Source organism: Salmo trutta, chromosome 12 (genome assembly GCF_901001165.1).
Source record: "Salmo trutta chromosome 12, fSalTru1.1, whole genome shotgun sequence".
NCBI classification, from domain to species: domain Eukaryota; kingdom Metazoa; phylum Chordata; class Actinopteri; order Salmoniformes; family Salmonidae; genus Salmo; species Salmo trutta.
The window spans coordinates 88861357-88882690 of NC_042968.1; the positions used below are offsets into that span (position 1 = coordinate 88861357).

At 40.6% G+C, this 21334-nt stretch overlaps 1 protein-coding gene across 2 annotated transcripts; it reads right to left on the reverse strand.

The window, feature by feature from the left end:
- Positions 1 to 1973: 1973 nt before the first annotated feature.
- Positions 1974 to 14087, reverse strand: LOC115204621 (NEDD4-binding protein 2-like 1). 2 transcript variants are annotated; one of them, XM_029770289.1, is made up of 5 exons: positions 13748 to 14087; positions 5554 to 5681; positions 2727 to 2815; positions 2481 to 2548; positions 1974 to 2234 (listed from the first exon to the last, which is right to left on the reverse strand). In XM_029770289.1, the coding sequence occupies exons 1-5, from the start codon at positions 13819 to 13821 to the stop codon at positions 2090 to 2092; spliced, it is 504 nt and encodes a 167-aa protein (XP_029626149.1). In that variant the 5' UTR covers positions 13822 to 14087; the 3' UTR covers positions 1974 to 2089. The 2 variants fall into 2 exon arrangements, with proteins under 2 accessions (XP_029626149.1, XP_029626150.1); XM_029770290.1 differs by having other exon boundaries at positions 5554 to 5710.
- Positions 14088 to 21334: the final 7247 nt, after the last annotated feature.

Sequence of the window (21334 nt, forward strand, 5' to 3'; positions counted from 1 at the left end):
CCATCTGAGTGTTAACCGTTAAGAACCATCTGAGTATTAACAGTTAAGAACCATCTGTGTTAACCGTTAAGAACCATCTGTGTTAACAGTTAACAACCATCTGAGTGTTAACAGTTAAGAACCATCTGAGTGTTAACAGTTAAGAACCATCTGTGTTAACCGTTAAGAACCATCTGAGTGTTAACAGTTAAGAACCATCTGAGTGTTAACCGTTAAGAACCATCTGAGTTAACAGTTAACAACCATCTGTGTTAACAGTTAACAACCATCTGAGTGTTAACAGTTAAGAACCATCTGAGTGTTAACCGTTAAGAACCATCTGTGTGTTAACAGTTAACAACCATCTGAGTATTAACAGTTAAGAACCATCTGAGTGTTAACAGTTAAGAAACATCTGAGTATTAACAGTTAAGAACCATCTGAGTGTTAACAGTTAACAACCATCTGTGTGTTAACAGTTAAGAACCATCTGAGTGTTAACCGTTAAGAACCATCTGTGTTAACAGTTAAGAACCATCTGAGTGTTAACCGTTAAGAACCATCTGTGTTAACAGTTAAGAACCATCTGTGTTAACAGTTAAGAACCATCTGAGTGTTAACAGTTAAGAACCATCTGAGTGTTAACAGTTAAGAACCATCTGAGTGTTAACAGTTAAGAACCATCTGTGTGTTAACAGTTAAGAACCATCTGAGTGTTAACCGTTAAGAACCATCTGTGTTAACAGTTAAGAACCATCTGAGTGTTAACAGTTAACAACCATCTGTGTTAACAGTTAAAGGAAAACTCTACCCAAATGTTTTATTTTAGTATTTGTTTCATTAGTAAATTGTTGACATAGTCCCAAAATGTTTTGCAAGTCACCAATCAAGTTTTCAAGATATTTAACTTTCAAAATAGAATAATCATCCCCGTATGAGGCATTTTACATTATATGATGCTGCATTTTGCATCATAAAGGCATCATTTCTGTATTTCTGTAAACGTAGATATGGATTCAATACATATCATGAAAGGTCAGAGCTATAGCGCAATTGAAATGTAAAGACAATGTTCCCATGTTAGAGGAGACTGGTAAAAGCTTCATGTGTCTATAGCACCGATACGGATTGAATCGAGCCCCTAAAAGAAAATGTGAAAGAAACGTCCCATCTCAGGGTCCTTCATGTTCTGACATGAGGAATATATTCTATCCAACCTGGAGAAACACCGCGGTGACAATTCAAACAGCACCATTTAGGTGACATTACCAAAGTACCAGGGGACTATAAGGGAACTAGGGTGTGATGTCAGACCCCTTGTGGTCTCCTGAGTTGTATCATCTCACAGGTATAGTCACCACACACACACACACACACACACACACACACACACACACACACACACACACACACACACACACACACACACACACACGCAGACACGCATACAGACACGCACACACACAGACACACACACACACACACACACACACACACACGCGCACACACACACGCACACACACACACAGACACGCACACACACAGACACACACACACACACACACACACACACACACATTCTAACCCTAATTCTAACCCTCACCCTAAACCTAACCCCTAACCCTAAAATAGCCAATGTCCTTGTGGGCACGTGGGAAATGTCCCCATGTGGGAGAATTGTCCTTGTTTTACTATCCTTGTGGGGACTTTGGGGGATTTGCAGTACCCACAAGGATAGTAACAAACACACACGTTGTGTTCTTCTATCCTCGTGGGGACCTAAAATTAATTTCATTCAAAATCCTATTTTCCTTACCCTAAACCTAACCTTTACCTTAACCCTAACCTTAACCCAAACCCTAAACCTAACTTATAACCCTGACCCTAGCCTTAAACCTAACCACTAACCCCTTACCGTTACCCTAATTCTAACCCTTAACCTAACCCTTAAGCTTAAAATAGCCATTGTCCTCATGGGGATGTGGGAAATGTAATTTTCCTTGTGTTACTATCCTTGTGGGGACATTCAGGGATTTTTAGGTCCCCATAAAGATAGAAGCACCAACAAATTCACACATACACACACAAAAACATTGTATTGGTCTCCTGATCACCAGTGGTTCCGCAGTCTCTCTGAGGTGGGCATCCACCTCCCTCTGGACTCATAGTCAAAGAGGACGTCCCATATTTTCTTTACGGGCTCATAATCTTCTCTCATCCTCTCTAATTTCTCCATGTGGATCTTAGAACACCATCTGAGAGAGAGGCATACAACGTGTCAACCACTATGCATGTGTGTGTGTCATTTGTGTGTGTGTGTGTGTGTGTGTGTGTGTGTGTGTGTGTGTGTATGTGTGTGTGTGTGTGTGTGTGTGTGTGTGTGTGTGTGTGTGTGTGTGTGTGTGTGTGTGTGTGTGTGTGTGTGTGTGTAGCAACTGTACATGTCAGATGATACAAGCACAACTCTGCTTTGGTTTCTCTTATCCCGGGTGCATCAATACCTGTCGAGAATCTCTAATGGAATGACAGGGAGGTCCTCAAACTCGATCCAGTAGCCACGGCGAAACGCCTGAAAGAGACAAACACAGTATTGTCATAACAACACGTCCACACACACACACGCACGCACGCACGCACGCACGCACGCACGCACGCACGCACACACACACACACACACACACACACACACACACACACACACACACACATACATACACATACACACACAGGCTAGAAGTAGTCCTTACCATTCGGACATAAGGCCACATCTCCCATTTATGCAGATTGGTGTTGTCAATCACGATCGGATGGACTTTTCTTCTGATGGCTTGAAGAACTGCAAGGAGCAACACATACACATAACCCTTGAATCAGCATTAATAATGGATCAACCAATCAATTAATCAATCACAATTAATGATCAAATTCACTAATTAATCAATCAGCCAATCAATTGTTCAATCATACCATTAATAAAGCATGAAGAGTTTCATTCCAAAATGCTAAATACAGTTGAAGTCGGAAGTTTACATACACCTTAGCCAAATACATTTAAACTAACTAACTCCTGACATTTAATTCCAGTAAAAATTCCCTGTCTTAGGTCAGTTAGGATCACCACTTTATTTTAAGAATGTGAAATGTCGGAATGTGATGAAATAAATAAAAGCTGAAATAAATCATTCTCTCTACTATTATTCTAAGTGGGTCAGAAGTTTACATACACTCAATTAGTATTTGGTAGCATTGCCTTTAAATTGTTTAACTTGGGTGAAACGTTTCGGGTAGCCTTCCACAAGCTTCCCACAATAAGTTGGGTGAATTTTGGCCCATTCCTCCTGTCAGAGCTGGTGTAACTGAGTCAGGTTTGTAGGCTTCCTTGCTCGCACACACTTTTTCAGTTATGCACACACATTTTCTGTAGGATTGAGGTCAGGGCTTTGTGATGGCCACTCCAATACCTTGACTTTATTGTCCTTAAGCCATTTTGCCACAACTTCGGAAGTATGCTTGGGGTCATTGTCCATTTGGAGACCCATTTGCGACCAAGCTTTAACTTCTTGACTGATGTCTTGAGCTGTTGCTTCAATATATCCACATAATTTTCCTGCCTCATGATGCCATCTATTTTGTGAAGTGCACCAGTCCCTCCTGCAGCAAAGCACCCCCACAACATGATGCTGCCACCCCTGTGCTTCACGGATAGGATGGTGTTCTTTGGCTTGCAAGCCTCCCCCTTTTTCCTCCAAACATAACTATGGTCATTATGGCCAAACAGTTCTATTTGTGTTTCATCAGACCAAAGGACAGTTCTCCAAAAAGTACAATCTTTGTCCCTATGTGCAGTTACAAACTGTATGGCTTTTATTTCTGGTGGTTTTGGAGCAGTGGCTTCTTCCTTTCAGGTTATGTCGATATAGGACTTGTTTTACTGTGGATATAGATACTTTTGTCCCTGTTTCCTCCAGCATCTTCACAAGGTCCTTTGCTGTTGTTCTGGGATTGATTTGCACTTTTCGCACCAAAGTACGTTCATCTCTAGGAGACAGAACGCGTCTCCTTCCTGAGCGGTATGACGGCTGCGTGGTCCCATGGTGTTTATACTTCCGTACTATTGTTTGTATAGATGAACGTGGTAACTTCAGGCATTTGGAAATTGCTCCCAAGGATGAACCAGACTTGTGGAGGTCTACATTTTTTTTGGAGGTCTTGGCTGATTTCTTTTGATTTTCCCATGATGTCAAGCAAAGAGGCAATGAGTTTGAAGGTAAGCCTTGAAATACAACCACAGGTACACCTCAAATTGACTGAAATGATGTCAATTAGCCTATCAGAAGCTTCTAAAGCCATGACATCATGTTCTGGAATTTTCCAAGCTGTTTAAAGGCACAGTCAACTTGGTGTCCGTAAACTTCTGACCCACTGGAATTGTGATACAGTGAATTATAAGTGAAATAATCTGTCTGTAAACAATTGTTGGAAAAATTACTTGTGTCATGCACAAAGTATATGTCCTAAACGACTTGCCAAAACTATAGCTTGTTAACAAGACATTTGTGGAGTGGTTGAAAAACGAGTTTTAATGACTCCAACCTAAGTGTATGTAAACTTCCGACTTCAACTGTATCCATTTTCAAAAATGTTAGTAAATTCTATGTTTTTGTTTAAATAACTTATGAAAGAGTTTGGATGTGTGTGTGTGTCGTCGTCGTCCCCGTCCCCCTGTCCCCGTCCCCGTCCCCGTCCCCCCCCCAGTCATGGCATGGGGTTGTTAGAAGACTTGCCTAGTTAAAGAAAGGTTAAATAAAAGTTTGTTTTTAAATGACAGACATGTATTAGTTTGAGACTTAGATGGCGTCATTTCAGAGACAAACAATCACTATGGAATGAGGCTACATTTATGGTGAGTTGAATTTATACACTAAGAAAAAAAGGTGCTAACTAGAACCATCTTTGGTTTGTACACGTAGAGGGACCCATTTTGGTGCTGGGTAGAACCCTTTGCAGAGGGTTCTATCTAGAACTCTCTATGTAGGGTTCTTCAAAGAACCACAGTATATGGTTCTACATAGAACCCTCTATGAAACGGTATGCTATTTATATTTCTGTGTAGCATAAAATTAATCAACCAATCAATGTACATGAAAAAACACAGCTATTACAGTTAAACAAACAATTATGAAAATCTCCCTTTAATAGAGCATGCTGGGAAATATTATATATGGTTGTATGTAGAACCCTTCTTGCCTTCCAAAGAATCATCAAATAACCCTTTCTTCCAAAAACAGTTCTTAAGATGTTAAATGTTCTAGGTAGAACCCTTAGCCTTACTAAGAACCCGTGTCTTCCAAAAAATGTTCTTCTGATCAAAACAGTTCTTGGTCGAACCTTAAAAAAAACTTTTGGAACCCTTTTTTCTAAGAGTATATGTTAAATATACAGCAAACAAACATTCAATTCCAACTAAACAATGGATACATAGTGTTTGGAAATCTAATTCAATAAATGAATAGATCAATAAATGAATTCATAAATGAATCGATAAACATATTAACCAATCAACCCTTTAACTACCTCTGTTACGGTTCCATTCATGAGCTTCTTGCAGGTATCTCTTGTGGAACCCAACCATATTCCCGTTCTCCCTGAAGTAGTCGTCTGTGCTGAAGGCTTCTCCAGACCCATACATCTCCACAATATTACTGTAGACACACACACTCACACTCAACATCTACTCAGACAGAACACATACACAGCCTGTTATAGTGAAGTGTGTGTGTGTGTGGGGGGGGGGGGGGGGGGGCAGTATCCCTACTATAGCAAGCCTTCTCTTCCTAGGGAACAGGGTTGATAAGACCCAGCTGTGTCTACAGCAACGTTTCCAAACTCTGTCCTGGGGACCACAATGGGTGCACGTTTTGGTTTTTGGGGTTGATTTAAATAATCAACTAATCATCAAGCTTTGATCATTTGACTCAGCTGTGTAGTGCTAGGGGGAAAAACAAATCAGCTGTGTAGTGCTAGGGGGGAAAACAAATCAGCTGTGTAGTGCTAGGGGGGAAAACAAATCAGCTGTGTAGTGCTAGGGGGAAAAAACAAATCAGCTGTGTAGTGCTAGGGGGAAAAAACAAACCAGCTGTGTAGTGCTAGGGGGGAAAAAACAAATCAGCTGTGTAGTGCTAGGGGGGAAAAACAAATCAGCTGTGTAGTGCTAGGGGGAAGAAAAAAAAATCAGCTGTGTAGTGCTAGGGGGAAAAAACAAACCAGCTGTGTAGTGCTAGGGGGAAAAAACAAACCAGCTGTGTAGTGCTAGGGGGAAAAAAACAAATCAGCTGTGTAGTGCTAGGGGGAAAAACAAACCAGCTGTGTAGTGCTAGGGGGGAAAAACAAATCAGCTGTGTAGTGCTAGGGGGAAAAAAACAAACCAGCTGTGTAGTGCTAGGGGGAAAAAACAAATCAGCTGTGTAGTGCTAGGGGGGAAAAACAAATCAGCTGTGTAGTGCTAGGGGGAAAAAAACAAATCAGCTGTGTAGTGCTAGGGGGAAAAACAAACTAGCTGTGTAGTGCTAGGGGGAAAAAACAAATCAGCTGTGTAGTGCTAGGGGGAAAAACAAACCAGCTGTGTAGTGCTAGGGGGAAAAAACAAATCAGCTGTGTAGTGCTAGGGGAAAAAAACAAATCAGCTGTGTAGTGCTAGGGGGAAAAACAAACCAGCTGTGTAGTGCTAGGGGGAAAAAACAAATCAGCTGTGTAGTGCTAGGGGGGAAAAACAAATCAGCTGTGTAGTGCTAGGGGGAAAAAACAAACCAGCTGTGTAAGGCTAGGGGGAAAAAACAAATCAGCTGTGTAGTGCTAGGGAAAAAAACAAAAACATGCACCCCTTGGGGTCCTGAGGACCAAGTTTGGGAAACGCTGAGCCAGAGGGTCAGGAGAACTGAGTCTAAACCTACTCTTCTGTTGTTAACTTAACTACAATACCTCTTCTGAAATAAAGCCATAACACTTCCACAACCCAAGGATGGAAGAGTCTAGAAAGACCATGCCAATAGAAAGGTTTAGTTTTTCCTCTTACAGTTTGAATGTCTATATGATTGTATTAGGGTTGAATATTTTCCTGGTATTTTACAAATGTTCCATTCCGAGAAGAAATCACTTTTCTCCCGGTAACCCGGTTTTCCCGCCAAAACCGGAATGTCATTCAAAAGCATTATAAAGCATATAAATCGGCCTACTGTATATGTCTGATGTTTAAAAAAAATATTCTTCCTAGGGTTGTATATGAACAGATTTGAATAAGATTTCATGTTGCTAAAACGCTGTCAGTTCCACTTGAATAAAACTGGTCCCTGGGGAGGACTGTACAGGGGGCCTCATTTATTAATCATGCCTAGGCACTAATATGTGCGTAAACCATGCGTGGGATCATGTCTACGCAAAGTGTGAGATTTATCAATATGAACGTTTGCTTGAGAGTGTGTGTAAATTTACGCAGAGCCTTGAACATGCGCACGCACAATGCCAAGTGGTGGAATAACTGGTGGGAACTGCTTGTCAAATTTAGAATGGGGAAAATATATGTTGAAAATGTGTGAAATTGTGAGAGTAGTCATATAATCATTTTTTTATTGTGAATTCATGATATGACATATATCGACAGGCTATATCATATAATTTGATCACATCAGTGCATTTGTTACGATAATCATCCATATAAAGTACAGTAATTTGTTAAATTAAAGGCACGTGTGAAATACTATAAAAGACTGAGATAATGGGAAATCGAATGAGAGATGGCTGATCTTGCTGTTTGAACATTTGCCACACAAACACGCGTTTTTATAGGTGGGGTTTTTGCAGAAAGTACAGATTGGCTCATCAGATATTGTTTCCCAAAACCAATTTTACAGGATTTTTGAGAAGATTTAAGATCTACATCCAAGTGCTATCCACCCTCAAGTTTTTTTGGCAATGGGCACTTTTGAGCGGGACCTTAACGATCTGTATCTCACAGCCCTCAATGAGCCAATGTTTTGGATGCAATCATCAGCAAAAAGACGCTGCTGAATGTGGTGGCAATGTGGCCAAGCGGAACACACTGCAGGAGGAAGCTGTTGAGGATGAATGGGTCTGTTCTCTTGATAAGTGCGTGAATTGGACCATTTTCCTGTCCTTTTAAGAATTCATAATGCAACGAGTACTTTTGGGTGTCCGGGAAAATGTATGGAGTAGAAAGTATACTATTTTCTTTAGAAATGTTTGAGAGTAAAAGTAAAAGTTGTAGAAAATATAAATCGTAAAGTACAGATACCCCCAACAGATACACCCAAAAACTACTTAAGTAGTACTTTAAAGTAGTTTTACTTTACACACCACTGATCTCCTACCGGTGTGTGTATGATGCTCGTAGGATTGTTTGATAAATCACACTTTTTCTATGTGTACGAACATTCTAATTTCCGTTCATAAGTAGTATTTTAGAATAGTTTATGCGCAGTATTGTTAAATGAGGCTACAGGTCCTTTACACAGACACACAGACAACATCTATGACTCCAGGACACCTACATCACCCGATGTCACAGGAAGGCCAAAAAGATCATCAAGGACAACAACCACCCGGGCCACTGCCTGTTCACCCAGCTATCATCCGTAGTCATCTATCATTTGATTTGATTTGGTCAATAGAACCAACAGCCTACACACTAGCTAGATGATAGATGACTTTATTAGTCACATGGATATTGTAGGGTACAGTGAAAGGCTTAAACTCCAAGCTCCAATAGGGGGAGCAGCAGGGGGGAAGAGAGAAGTGAATGAAACAATAATATATCCACTAGAAGTCAGGTGTGTTAGCTGGGGCTGGGCAGGCCTGGGCAACTCCAATCCTTGGGGGCCTGATTGGTGTCACAGTTTTGCCCCAGTTAACACACCTGACTCCAATAACCACCTAATCATGATCTTCAGTTTAGAATGACATTAGTTTAAATCAGGTGTGTTTGCTAGGGATGGGAGGAAAGTGTGACACCCATCAGGCCCCTGAGGACTGGAATTACCCAGGCCTAATACAGCCTTAGTCACTAACTCTTCATTGTTTTGCCTACGTTTACTGATACCGGCCATATTCAGCTGGTGTTGCGTGTTCATAAATCCATCAGTTATTCTGCTCTCTGGCACACACGGTCGAGATGAGAGTGCTCTTACATCAGAGTAGATAGCCAGAGTGAATTTACGAATGCACCAGATGTGCTAACTGGATAACAGTTGTTCAAGTTCAGCATGCTAGCAAAGCAATTCAAACTAGCTAACAAAATGACACCTGAATCTATCTAGCTCAGCGGTGGGCAAACTTTTTGGCTCGAGGGCCACATCGGGATTTAGAAATTCTACGGAGGGACGCATTTTTTGGGGAACCAATTGTTTGTTTGTTAAAATTAATTTGCGAAGGCCTCCCGAGTGGTACAGCAGTCTAAGGCACTGCATCGCAGTGCTTGAGGTGTCACTACAGACCTGTGTTCGATCCCAGACTGGGTCACAGCTGGCCATGACTGGGAGACCCATGAGGCAGCGCACAATTGGCCCAGTGTCGTCCGCGCTCTTTCCTTGTCCCATTGCGCTCTAGCAATCCCTGTGGGCAGGCCGGGCGCATGCACGCTGACACGGTCGCCAGGTGTACGGTGTTTCCTCTGACACATTGATGCGGCTGGCTTCCGGGTTAAGTGGACATTGTGTCAAGAAGCACTTGATTTTTTTTAAATTGTCTTTTTTTTTAATGTCTTGAAGCTGGATTGAAGTGCCCGGTGGGCTGGAAACGGCTCGTGGGCCATACGTTGCCCAAACTTGATCTAGCTGTAGCCACCAAAAAACGATGAGGGGAAAAAGTCGGTCATTCACCCACTCCTCCAATGACATGTCATCCTCCCAGCAGTTAGCTAGCTAACGTTAGGCTCTGTGTTTTTAGCTTGCTAAATAAAGACCTACATAAATATATATGCTAGCCTAATAGCCATGTTATGACTGACTTGTGATCATTGCTGTTGCTAGTTTGATTGTACAGGCCAGCTGTGATTTAAAAATATTTTTGGGACTACCAAGAAATGTATTGATGAATTACAGTACCAGTCAAACGTTTGGACACACCTACTCATTCAAGGGTTTTTCTTTATTTGTACTATTTTCTACATTGTAGAATAATAGTGAAGACATCAAAACTATGAAATAGCACATATGGAATCATGTAGTAACCAAAAAAGTGTTAAATAAATCAAAAATATATTTTAGATTATAGATTCTTCAAAGTACCCCCTGTTTGCCTTGATGACAGCTTTGCACAATCTTGGCATTCTTTGGTCACTGCATGATGAATCATCAACGCTCAGGGTGGCGACCAACAGCCCATCTCATTATTTACACCTATCATCTCATCATGGTCACTTATTTTTGCTGCAGCATAGCCTATGCTACAGTAACATAAAGATAGAATGCGCGTCTGTCACGTCCTGACCAGTAAAGGGGATTATTTGTTATTGTAGTTTGGTCAGGGCGTGGCAGGGGGTGTTTGTTTTATATGTTTCGGGGTTTTTGGTTTATGTTCTATGTTAGTATATTTCTATGTTTATTCTAGTATGTCTATTTCTATGTTTAAGTTTCTTGGGTTGACCTTCAATTGGAGGCAGCTGTTCCTCGTTGCCTCTAATTGAAGGTCCTATTTAGTAGGCGTGTTTTTTTCCTGTGTTTTGTGGGTGGTTGTTTCCTGTTTTGTGTATGTTGTACCTGACGGGACTGTTTACGGTCGTTTTGTTGTTTTGTTATTTGAGAGTTAAATAAAAGTAAATATGAGCACGTCACACGCCGAGTCTTGGTCCCCATTAGACGACCCGCGTTACAGCGTCTAATTTATACATCTCCATCTGGCTTTCGGGGGTCACCGTATTTTTTAATTGTAAAGATTTTTTTTTTAAATTGCAGCTGCAGAGGTTTAAAACACTCCTGTATTGTTGCTTTAAATCAGTGGACGAGTGAGCACTCTCTCACAGTCTTTCTCTCTCTCCATCAACTCCATTGAAATTGCATCCAAAATAAATAATCCTGTTGATATATAGGCATATATATAGATGTCCTATAGCCTACCTCTTTCAGGTAATACATTCAATGCCGTATTAGCCTTATATTTAGCTAATTAATGATGGGTTATGCATAATAAGCTTCTAATTTACAGCCTCTGTCTCTTGCGCAATACACACGCACCTGTGCTCTGCTGGCCTCTCTCCTTCTCTGCTGGCCTCTCTCCTTCTCTCCTGACCTCTCTCCTTCTCTCCTGGCCTCTCTCCTTAAAAAAGTCTCCTTAGATCTTGGAGTCCAATTTAGGAAAAGCTAGACTGGAATAGTTTGCTGGACATTATTTTTTGACGCATTTCTTATACCAATGGACAATTTAGAGACGGATGCAAGCTTCATTGTATTCAGAGGGCTGATATAAATACTATGCATGTCAGTCTCTCTCGGCTAAGAGTTGTGTGGTCCCGCTCAGTTGGTAGAGCATGGTGTTTGCAACGCCAGGGTTGTGGGTTTGATTCCCATGGGGGGCCAGTACGGAGAAAAAAAATTATGAAATGTATGCATTCACTACTGTAAGTCGCTCTGGATAAGAGCGTCTGCTAAATGACGTAAATGTAAAATGAGAGACTGACTGCATCACTTCTTATTTTTACAAGAAACATTAATGTGTTGAAATATCCCAAATTGTTTGCATAGTCAATTTACACACAGCTCTGACACACACACACTTACCCCACCAGACATGCTACCAACCAGGGATCTTTTCACCGTCCCCAAATCCAGAACAAATTCAAGAAAGCGTACAGTATTATATAGAGCCGTTATTGCAACGAACCTGGTTCCATCTCATATTGCTAAAAAAAACAGCAAACCTGGTTTCAAAAACCAGATAAAGCAACACCTCACCACAACGCCTCTCCCCTATTTGATCTAGAAAGTTTGTGTGTATGTATTGATATGTAGGCTACATATGCCGTTTTTAAATGTATGTAGTTCTGTCCTTGAGCTGTTGTTGTCTATTCATGTTCTGTCCTATGTCATGTTTCATGTTCTGTGTGGACCCCAGGAAGAGTAACTGCTGCTTTTGCGACAGCTAATGGGGATCCTAATAAATATCAAAATACCAAAAAATATTAAGCTCTTGTTTGCTGAATGTTAAATACAGCAGCCAATAGAACTCACAGGTAGTTTGAAAGAAGAGTGAACGCGCGATTGCGGTAGGCTACAGCAGTTATTTATTCAGACCCATAACCATTTAATCTTCATGAATGCGCGTCTAATTTATAGAGAAGTGAAAGCCTTCTCCATCGAATTATAGTCCTATATTATTCAAGCATGTCATCAGAAGGATGAAGATAAGGACAACAAACCTTATTTCATTTAACTGTTGAAAGCAAGGAAGGAATGAGGCAACACTAGAGAGAGAAAGAGGAGGTAGCCTAATAAAAGGGGAAATATTATTTCAAAATATATATATATTCGGTAGCCTATACTTGTAACTTTGTAGGCCGCATGTGCTGCAACAGAATCGCATGTTCTCTTCCTGCTTTATCATAGTTTGAACGAGGTGCATAATTCCAGTCCTTATAATACAGTATAATACAATACAGTACTAATACAGTTTATACTCAAAAAGATTAGCCTAGCGAAGCTTGTTTCATTTATTTACGCAAGAGAGCATAGCTACATCTATGTGCTTTTATGTTTTTTTCTGTGGTGCGTAATGTTTTTGTCGGGAAATACCGGGTTACGCGGGAGAAAAGTGATTTCTTCTCAGGATTTGTAAAATACTAATATTTAACCCTCGTAGCCATGTCCGAATACCTATACTTGCGTCCGAAATAGTTGGCCATTTGAGTATCCTAAAAATAAAAAATAAAATACGTTTTACAGTAGGCTATGTGACATTTCGAAAATGTTGTATACTTTAAATGCCAAAATGTCATACCCATTTCGGTTTTGACAACAGCTGATAATCAGATATGGGAATATGCTATCGAAATTAACATTCTCAGTATGCCACAATAGAAGGTTTTATAGTAGCCTAGGGTTTAATTGTAGGATGTTATACTCATTTCGGCTCTTCATCTGTACATGTATAGTAGAATTCGATGAACACTTTTCCACGGTGCATTGGAAGAGGTGGGCTGCAAGCGATAGGCCCTAGTTCTATTTCAAGTAGCCAAATAACACAACTAGGCTACTGAATTGGGAAGATGCCAAAGCTTCTGCGGTGGTATTCTAACATAGACCAATGATTTGTTTTCTCCTTAAAATTCTAAGGAGTGTTGCATTGTAGGCTACATCTTTGAAAACAGAGGTATTTTTAATTTGTGTTTTTTTTTTTTTTACATTTTACAAATACATGTAAAGCTGATCAATAGGCTACATCAATACTGGTGTCTAAAGACAATGTTCCCCTCGGGGACAGTTCATCTTATCCTATCCTATCCTATATTTAAGAATCATTTACAGAAGCTATATCAATGTAGTCTGTGCTATAAATTATGAACCAAACTATCCTGTACAAGTTTTACATTTGACCAAATCCGACAAGAATATGCTAATCAAGGATAGGATGGAGAACAATTCACAGTGCATATTTTAAACTATTTATTTTGGTAAATCTAATAGTTTATTTTAGCAATGTATTTATTATCATCAAGAAAAACGAAAATTTTTATCCTCCTCATGCGATATAAAAAAAAGTTTACCTTGCCCGAGTTGTCTTTCCTGATCCGGGGAGTCCTCTGAGAATTATAATATGCCTTGTCCTCTTTCTCCCCATTTTCAGTTCGTTCACCGTTACAACTACTTTATAATAATCCTTATAACCAATTGATTCCACCTTTCTGATGGTAACACCGTTGAGTGGTCGAGAGCTCCAACGTCTGTCTGTATGGTAACGTCTTCTAGAATAGCCTACTGATCACCCAATAGTTGCCTACCGACCCAACTGCAGGAAACTACGGGACTTTCCTGTCACGTCAGGCGTTGCACCAGCGATTCATTACATGATGATGATGTTGATGATGATGATTGACAGTTTTAGATGTATGAGGTTAAGGAAAAACAGTATTTCAAAGGTTGATTTGTTTTTGGGAACATATCATAAGAAAATGCCTCAATAACAACATGTAAAACAAATAAATAAGGACAGCCTGAACTCAAAGCTTTACACATTCATTTAAACCTTATTGTTAAAAAACATTACAAGCCTATATATATTTGTTACATAGCCTTTAAAAAGAATGATTGAAGAGAGAGTTTTTCAGATGCTTTGGGGAAACGGGCAGCGACTCTTTAAAACTGTAGAAAAATGAGTTGTTTATTCAAAAGAGAAGAGCAGCATGTCTTCATCACTAGACGTTCCATTCCTCTTGACGTTGCTCCCAGCAGTTTATTTATTTATTAAAAAAATATTTCACCTTTATTTTACCAGGTAGGCTAGTTGAGAACAAGTTCTCATTTACAACTGCGACCTGGCCAACACAAAGCACAGCAGTTCGACACATACAACAACACAGAGTTATACATGGAATAAACAAACATACAGTCAATAATACAGTAGGGAAAAAAACGATATATACAGTGTGTGCAAATGAGGTAAGATAAGGGAGGTAAGGCAATAAAATAGGCCATAGTGGTGAGGTAATTACGATATAGCAATTAAACACTGGAGTGATAGATGTGCAGAAGATGAATGTGCAAGTAGAGAAACTGGGGTGCAAAGGAGCAAAATAAATAAATACAGTATGGGGATGAGGTTGTTGGATGGGCTATTTACAGATGGGCTATGTACAGCTGCAATGATCTGTGAGCTGCTCTGACAGTTGGTGCTTGAAGTTAGTGAGGGAGATAAGAGTCTCCAGCTTCAGCGATTTTTGCAGTTCGTTCCAGTCATTGGCAGCAGAGAATTGGAAGGAAAGGCGGCAAAAGTAGGAATTGGTTTTGGGGGGGACCAGTGAAATATACCTGCTGGAGCGCGTGCTGTGGGTGGGTGCTGCTATGGTGACCAGTGAACTGAGATAAGGTGGGGCTTTACCTAGCAAATACTTGTAGATGACCTGGAGCCAGTGGGTTTGGCGACGAGTATGAAACGAGGGCCAGCCAACGAGAGCGTACAGGTCGCTGTGGTGGGTAGTATATGGGGCTTTGGTGACAAAACGGATGGCACTGTGATAGACTGCATCCAATTTGTTGAGTAGAGTGTTGGAGGCTATTTTGTAAATGACATCGCCGAAGTCGAGAATCGGCAGGATGGTCAGTTTTACGAGGGTATGTTTGACAGCATGAGTGAAGGATGCTTTGCTGCGAAATAGGAAGCAGATTCTAGATTTAATTTTGGATTGGAGATGCTTAATGTGGGTCTGGAAGGAGAGTTCACAGTCTAACCAGACACCTAGGTATTTGTAGTTGTCCACATATTCTAGGTCAGAACCGTCCAGAGTAGTGATGCTGGACGGGCGTGCAGGTGCGGGCAGCGATCGGTTGAAGAGCATGCATTTAGTTTAACTTGCATTTAAGCGCAGTTGGAGGCCACGGAAGGAGAGTTGTATGGCATTGAAGCTCGTCTGGAGGTTAGTTAGCACAGTGTCCAAAGAAGGGCCAGAAGTATACAGATTGGTGTCGTCTGCGTAGACGTGGATCAGAGAATCACCAGCAGCAAGAGCGACATCATTGATGTATAGAGAGAACAGAGTCGGCCCGAGAATTGAACCCTGTGGCACCCCATAGAGACTGACAGATGTCCGGACAACAGGCCCTCCGATTTGACACACTGAACTCTATCAGAGAAGTAGTTGGTGAACCAGGCGAGGCAGTCATTTGAGAAACCAAGTGGGTATAGCTGTCATAAATCAATCAATCAATCAAATGTATTTATAAAGCCCTTCTTACATCAGCTGATGTCACAAAGTGCTGTACAGAAACCCAGCCTAAAACCCCAAACAGCAAGCAATGCAGGTGTAGAAGCTCGGTGGCTAGGAAAAACTCCCTAGAAAGACCAGAACCTAGGAAGAAACCTAGAGAGGAACCAGGCTCTGAGAGGTGGCCAATCCTCTTCTGGCTGTGCCGGGTAGAGATTATAGCAGAACATGGCCAAGATGTTCAAATGTTCATAGATGATCAGCAGGGTCAAATAATAATAATCACAGTGATTGTCGAGGGTGCAACAGGTCAGCACCTCAGGAGTAAATGTCAGTTGGCTTTTCATAGCCAATCATTCATCATTCTCTACCGCTCCTGCTGTCCCTAGAGAGTTGAAAACAGCAGGTCTGGGACAGGGAGCACGTCCGGTGAACAGGTCAGGGTTCCGTAGACGCAGGCAGAACAGTTGAATCTGGAGCAGCAGCACGGCCAGGTGGACTGGGGACAGCAAGGAGTCATCAGGCCAGGTAGTCCTGAGGCATGGTCCTCGAGCTCAGGTCCTCTGAGAGAGAGAGAGAGAGAGAGAAAGATAGAGCATACTTAATTTCACACAGGACACCGGATAAGACAGGAGAAATACTCCAGACATAACAGACTGACCCTAGCCCCCCGACACATAAACTACTGCAGTATAAATACTGGAGGCTGAGACAGGAGGAGTCGGGAGACACTGTGGCCTTGTCCGACAATACACCCAAACAGGCAGGATATAACCCCACCCACTTTGCCAAAGCACAGTCCCCACACCACAAAAATATTGGCATAAATGGTTACAATGTTTTTCGTACAGATCGTAAATCTAAGGGTGGTGGTGTTGCTGTATATGTAAAAGACAAGTTCTCTGTGGTTGTTTTGACTTCTGTTACTAAACCTAAGCAATTTCAATATCTGTCTTTGATCCTAAACCTTGGCTCATCTTTAAATATTGTTGTATCTTGTTGTTATAGACCTCCATCTGCTACTGTTGGCTCTCTGGATTGTATTTTCTAATTGTTATCACAGAATGTCAATTCTGAGTTTGTCCTGATGGGTGATCTGAATCAGGACTGGCTAAAATCTAGCTCTGATCAACTTAATATTCTGTGCAATACCTACAGTCTCACTCAGATTGTCAACAGTGTAACTAGGTTGAATATTAAATATCCTCTGAAAACCTCTTTGATTGATTTGATCTTAACCAATACTCCTCATCGTTTTAATGCTTCTGGTATTTTTGAAAATGACATAAGTGATCACTGTGCTATTGCCTGTGTGAAAGATGGTACAATTCCTAAGAAATCTCAACGTGTTATTACGAAAAGAAACTGGAAGCGGTTTGATATTCAAGGTTTTTTACATGATGTATCTAGCATTGAATGGAATAGAATGGAATTAATCCCTGATGTTGAACTAGCCTTTTCTTACTTCCACAATGCATTCCAGGATGTAAGCAATAGGCATGCCTCTTAAAAAATTCAGGATTAAGGGCAGAGAGAACCCTTGGTTTGCTAAGGAACTTACAAAAATCATAAGGGAACGGCTTAAGCAAGAGGGACTGGTTTGGCAGATGATTGGATGGCTTTTAAAAGTCTTCGAAATATGGTTGTGGCTATGATCCGTAAATTGAAATCAGACCACTCACTACCCGAAATCTACTTCACAAAATTTTAATAATCCATCCAAATTTTGGCAAGTAGTGAAAGGTTTAGAGTGCAGAAAAGATACACAGCTTCCTAAACAATTGTTGGTAGACACACAGATTGTAACTGAGAGAACCTCCATTCTGAAAGCCTTGAATCAGCATTTTTTAGATGCAGGCAGTTTATTTGAAAAGGTCAAAGGTATAATTGAGCCCCCTATAAATTTACCTGACACCCCTGTGCACCCCTTCACCAGGTTCTCCTTTTCATCCTTCTCTGTTTCAGAAGTGTGTAAAGCCCTGAAAGAAATTGATTTTAAAAAATCCCCTGGCCCTGATGAACTAGACCCCTGCCTCCTACACCTAGCCGCAGACATCATTGCTCCCCCCTTAACATGTATTTTTAACCTTACACTTGATGTTAAGGAAATCCCCAAGTTATGGAAATCTGCTTTTGTACTGCCTCTCCTGAAAGGTGGAGATCCCTCGCTACTTGACAAATATCGACCCATATCAAAATTGTCTGTACTATCAAAGGTACTGGAGTCCTTAGTTAGTAGGCAGCTAAAGACCTACTTCCAAGAAAACAACATCTTAAATGGAATGCAATCAGGTTTTAGGTCTGGCCACAGCTCTGTTTCAGCAACATTGAAGGTTTTCAATGACATTCACTGTGCTCTTGATAAGAAGTTACATTGTGTGTCTGTTTTTATTGATTTGTCGAAGGCTTTTGACACTGTGGACCATGCTGTGTTAGTGCAAAGGTTAAAACGTTGTGGAATTACTGGTCATGCTCTAGATTGGTTTATAAATGACCTATCAAATCGTACACAATGTGTAATGGCGAATGGTTGTAAATCTAAGTCCATAGAGCTGTGCTCAGGTGTTCCACAAGGTTCTATTTTGGGCCCACTGTTGTTCATTTTGTATATCAACAACATTGGGGATCTTATTGAAACAGCGGATGTTCATTTTTATGCAGATGATACTGTTCTTTATTCAAGTGTTAGTAGTTTATCTTTAGCTTTTGAAAATGCTCAAAGAGCATTTAACATCATACAACAGAATCTGTATGATTTAAAGCTGATTCTAAATTCGGGTAAAACAAAATGCATGGTATTTTCAAATGCCAGGCATGTTACAAATCATGTCATTGCTACATTGGCTGGACATACTATAGAGCAAGTTAAAGTGTACAAATATTTGGGTGTGTGGGTTGATGATAAGCTGAGCTTCACTGTGCATGTAGAGAACTTGATAAGGAAGCTCAAGCTGATAGGTTTGTATTACCGGCATAAGGATTGTTTTTCTTTTGAGGCCAGGAAGGAGCCGGTACGATGTACATTACTGTCGGTTATAGATTGTAGTGATGTTATATATATGCAGGCCTCAACCACTACCCTGAGAGCACTTGATTCAGTGTATCATGCAGCCCTCAGGTTCATTACAAATCAGAAACGTCTAACACATCATTGTGATCTCTACAGCGCTGTTGGCTGGTCGTCATTGACCTTGCTTAGGCTTATTAAACACTGGTATACACTGATTTATAAGGCCATATTGGATAAAATGCCATTTTATCTCTGTTCTTTTTTAGTCAGGTCAGCAAATAAATATTAATTACGGTCCCATTCAGATTTCCTTCTAACAGTACCAAAAATTAGAACAGGTCATGGTAGAAATAGCTTTAGTTACTTAGCACCGTGGTCCTGGAATTCTCTCCTGAACATTTTAAAATGTGATGATCTAGTTTCGTTGGTGGAGTTTAAACACCTGATCGATGTAAATATCATAGAAGAGTGTAATTGTTTTTAGGCCAGCTGTTTTTAGTCAAGATGTTTGTGTTTTTAATGTAATATGTAATTGTTGTACTGTATGTGTGTTTATAGTTTTGTTTAATGTTGTGTTAGTGTATGTAAGTTGTTTTGTCTGAAACCTTGTTCCCCCTGCTGCTATTGGACCAGGTCTCTCTTGGAAAATAGATATTATCTCAATGAGAAAAAACCTGTATAAATAAAGGTAAAATAAAAAATATAAAAACTAACCACCACCAACTTACCATCCTGAGACAAGGCTGATTATAGCAAACAAAGATCTCCGCCACGGCACAACCCAGGGGGGGGCGCCAACCCGGACAGGAAGATCACGTCAGTGACTCAACCCACTCAAGTGATGCACCCCTCCTAGGGACGGCATGGAAGAACACCAGTAGGCCAGTGACTCAGCCCCTGTAATAGTGTTAGAGGCAGAGAATCCTAGTGGAGAAAGGGGAACTTCCCAGATGTTGTCAGTTTCAGTTTAAAGGCCCCAAACAGTCATTCTGATTCACACGTAAAATAGCCTTTTGAGTAACTAAAATATCACCCATAATATTGGTTGTGGATTGAAATGCTCAAAATGACTTTTTCTCTCATGGCTAACTAACAGGAAGTTTGAAAAGACAGGCCGAGTGGGCAGGGAGCTTACACCGCATTCGGAAAGTATTCAGACTCCTTCTTGTCCTTTTCCACATTTTATTACATTACAGCCTTGTTCTAAAATCGATTACATAATTTTTTTCCTTCATCGATCTACACACAATACCCCATAATGACAAAGCAAAAACATATGTAAATATATTTTTTGCATATGTTCTAAAAAATAAACAACTGAAATTGTGCTCAGTTACATCCTGTTTCCATTGATCATCCTTGAGATGTTTCTACAACTTGATTGAAGTCCACCTGTGGTAAATTCAATTGATTGGACATGATGTGGAAAGGCACACACACCAGTTGGCAGTGCATGTCAGAGCAAAAACCAAGCCATGAGGTCGAAGGAATTGTCCGTAGAGGTCCGAGACAGGATTGTGTTGAGGCACAGATCTGAGGAAGGATACCAAAAAATGTCTGCAGCATTGAAGTTCCCCAAGAACACAGTGGCCTCCAGCATTCTTAAATGGAAGAGGTATGGAACCACCAAGACTGCTACACAAAGTGTGGCATGACTATGAAAATTACAGTATTCTCAATCAGAGGACGATGGAGAAGAAGCTGCTGTTTTTTTCAAGGTCAGGAAGTTCTGACAGAAGAACAAACACAACAATCCAGCTGTGTTTTCTTCCTTAATTAGATGTGATGTGAAATGATGTTCATCCCACCATGTCACAACAGCAGGTTCAGTCAGCACCCTATTGCTCTTGTCACTGCATGGCAGGACACAATCATCCGTGCTGTTATTACTCTCCCCACTGTACAGCTGACAGGCCAAGAGCCCAGTCCAAGTAGAAAACTATTATTGCTCTCCCCACTGTACAGCTGACAGGCCAATTGGCATATACATTTCTCTTATTGAATTTTCACATGTGTGAGAATATTGGAAATTTAATTAAAGCCTGTTGGATGACAAATTGTATTTAACCATGAAAGAAGAATTTATAACTGACTTTTTCCTGCTTAACATAGGTACAGCAGATCCCCCTTACTGCATGGGACACTTTTAAATGTGCCTTTAGAGGCCATGCAATACAGTACTCATCTTCAAAAAAAAAACAATAAAGGTAAAAAGACTCCATACTAACAAAGGAAATAGAAGCTCTATCGGAACAGATAGATAGTAATAAAAACTGTATCATAGAGGCTCAGAATACGTTAGAGGAAAAACAAAAAGAAATGGAGGAAATTACTCAAGAAAGATCAAGTGTAATATGTTATAAAAATAAATCAAACTGGATCGAGTATGGGGGACAAATGCTTTTTTTTTCCATTTTCATGAT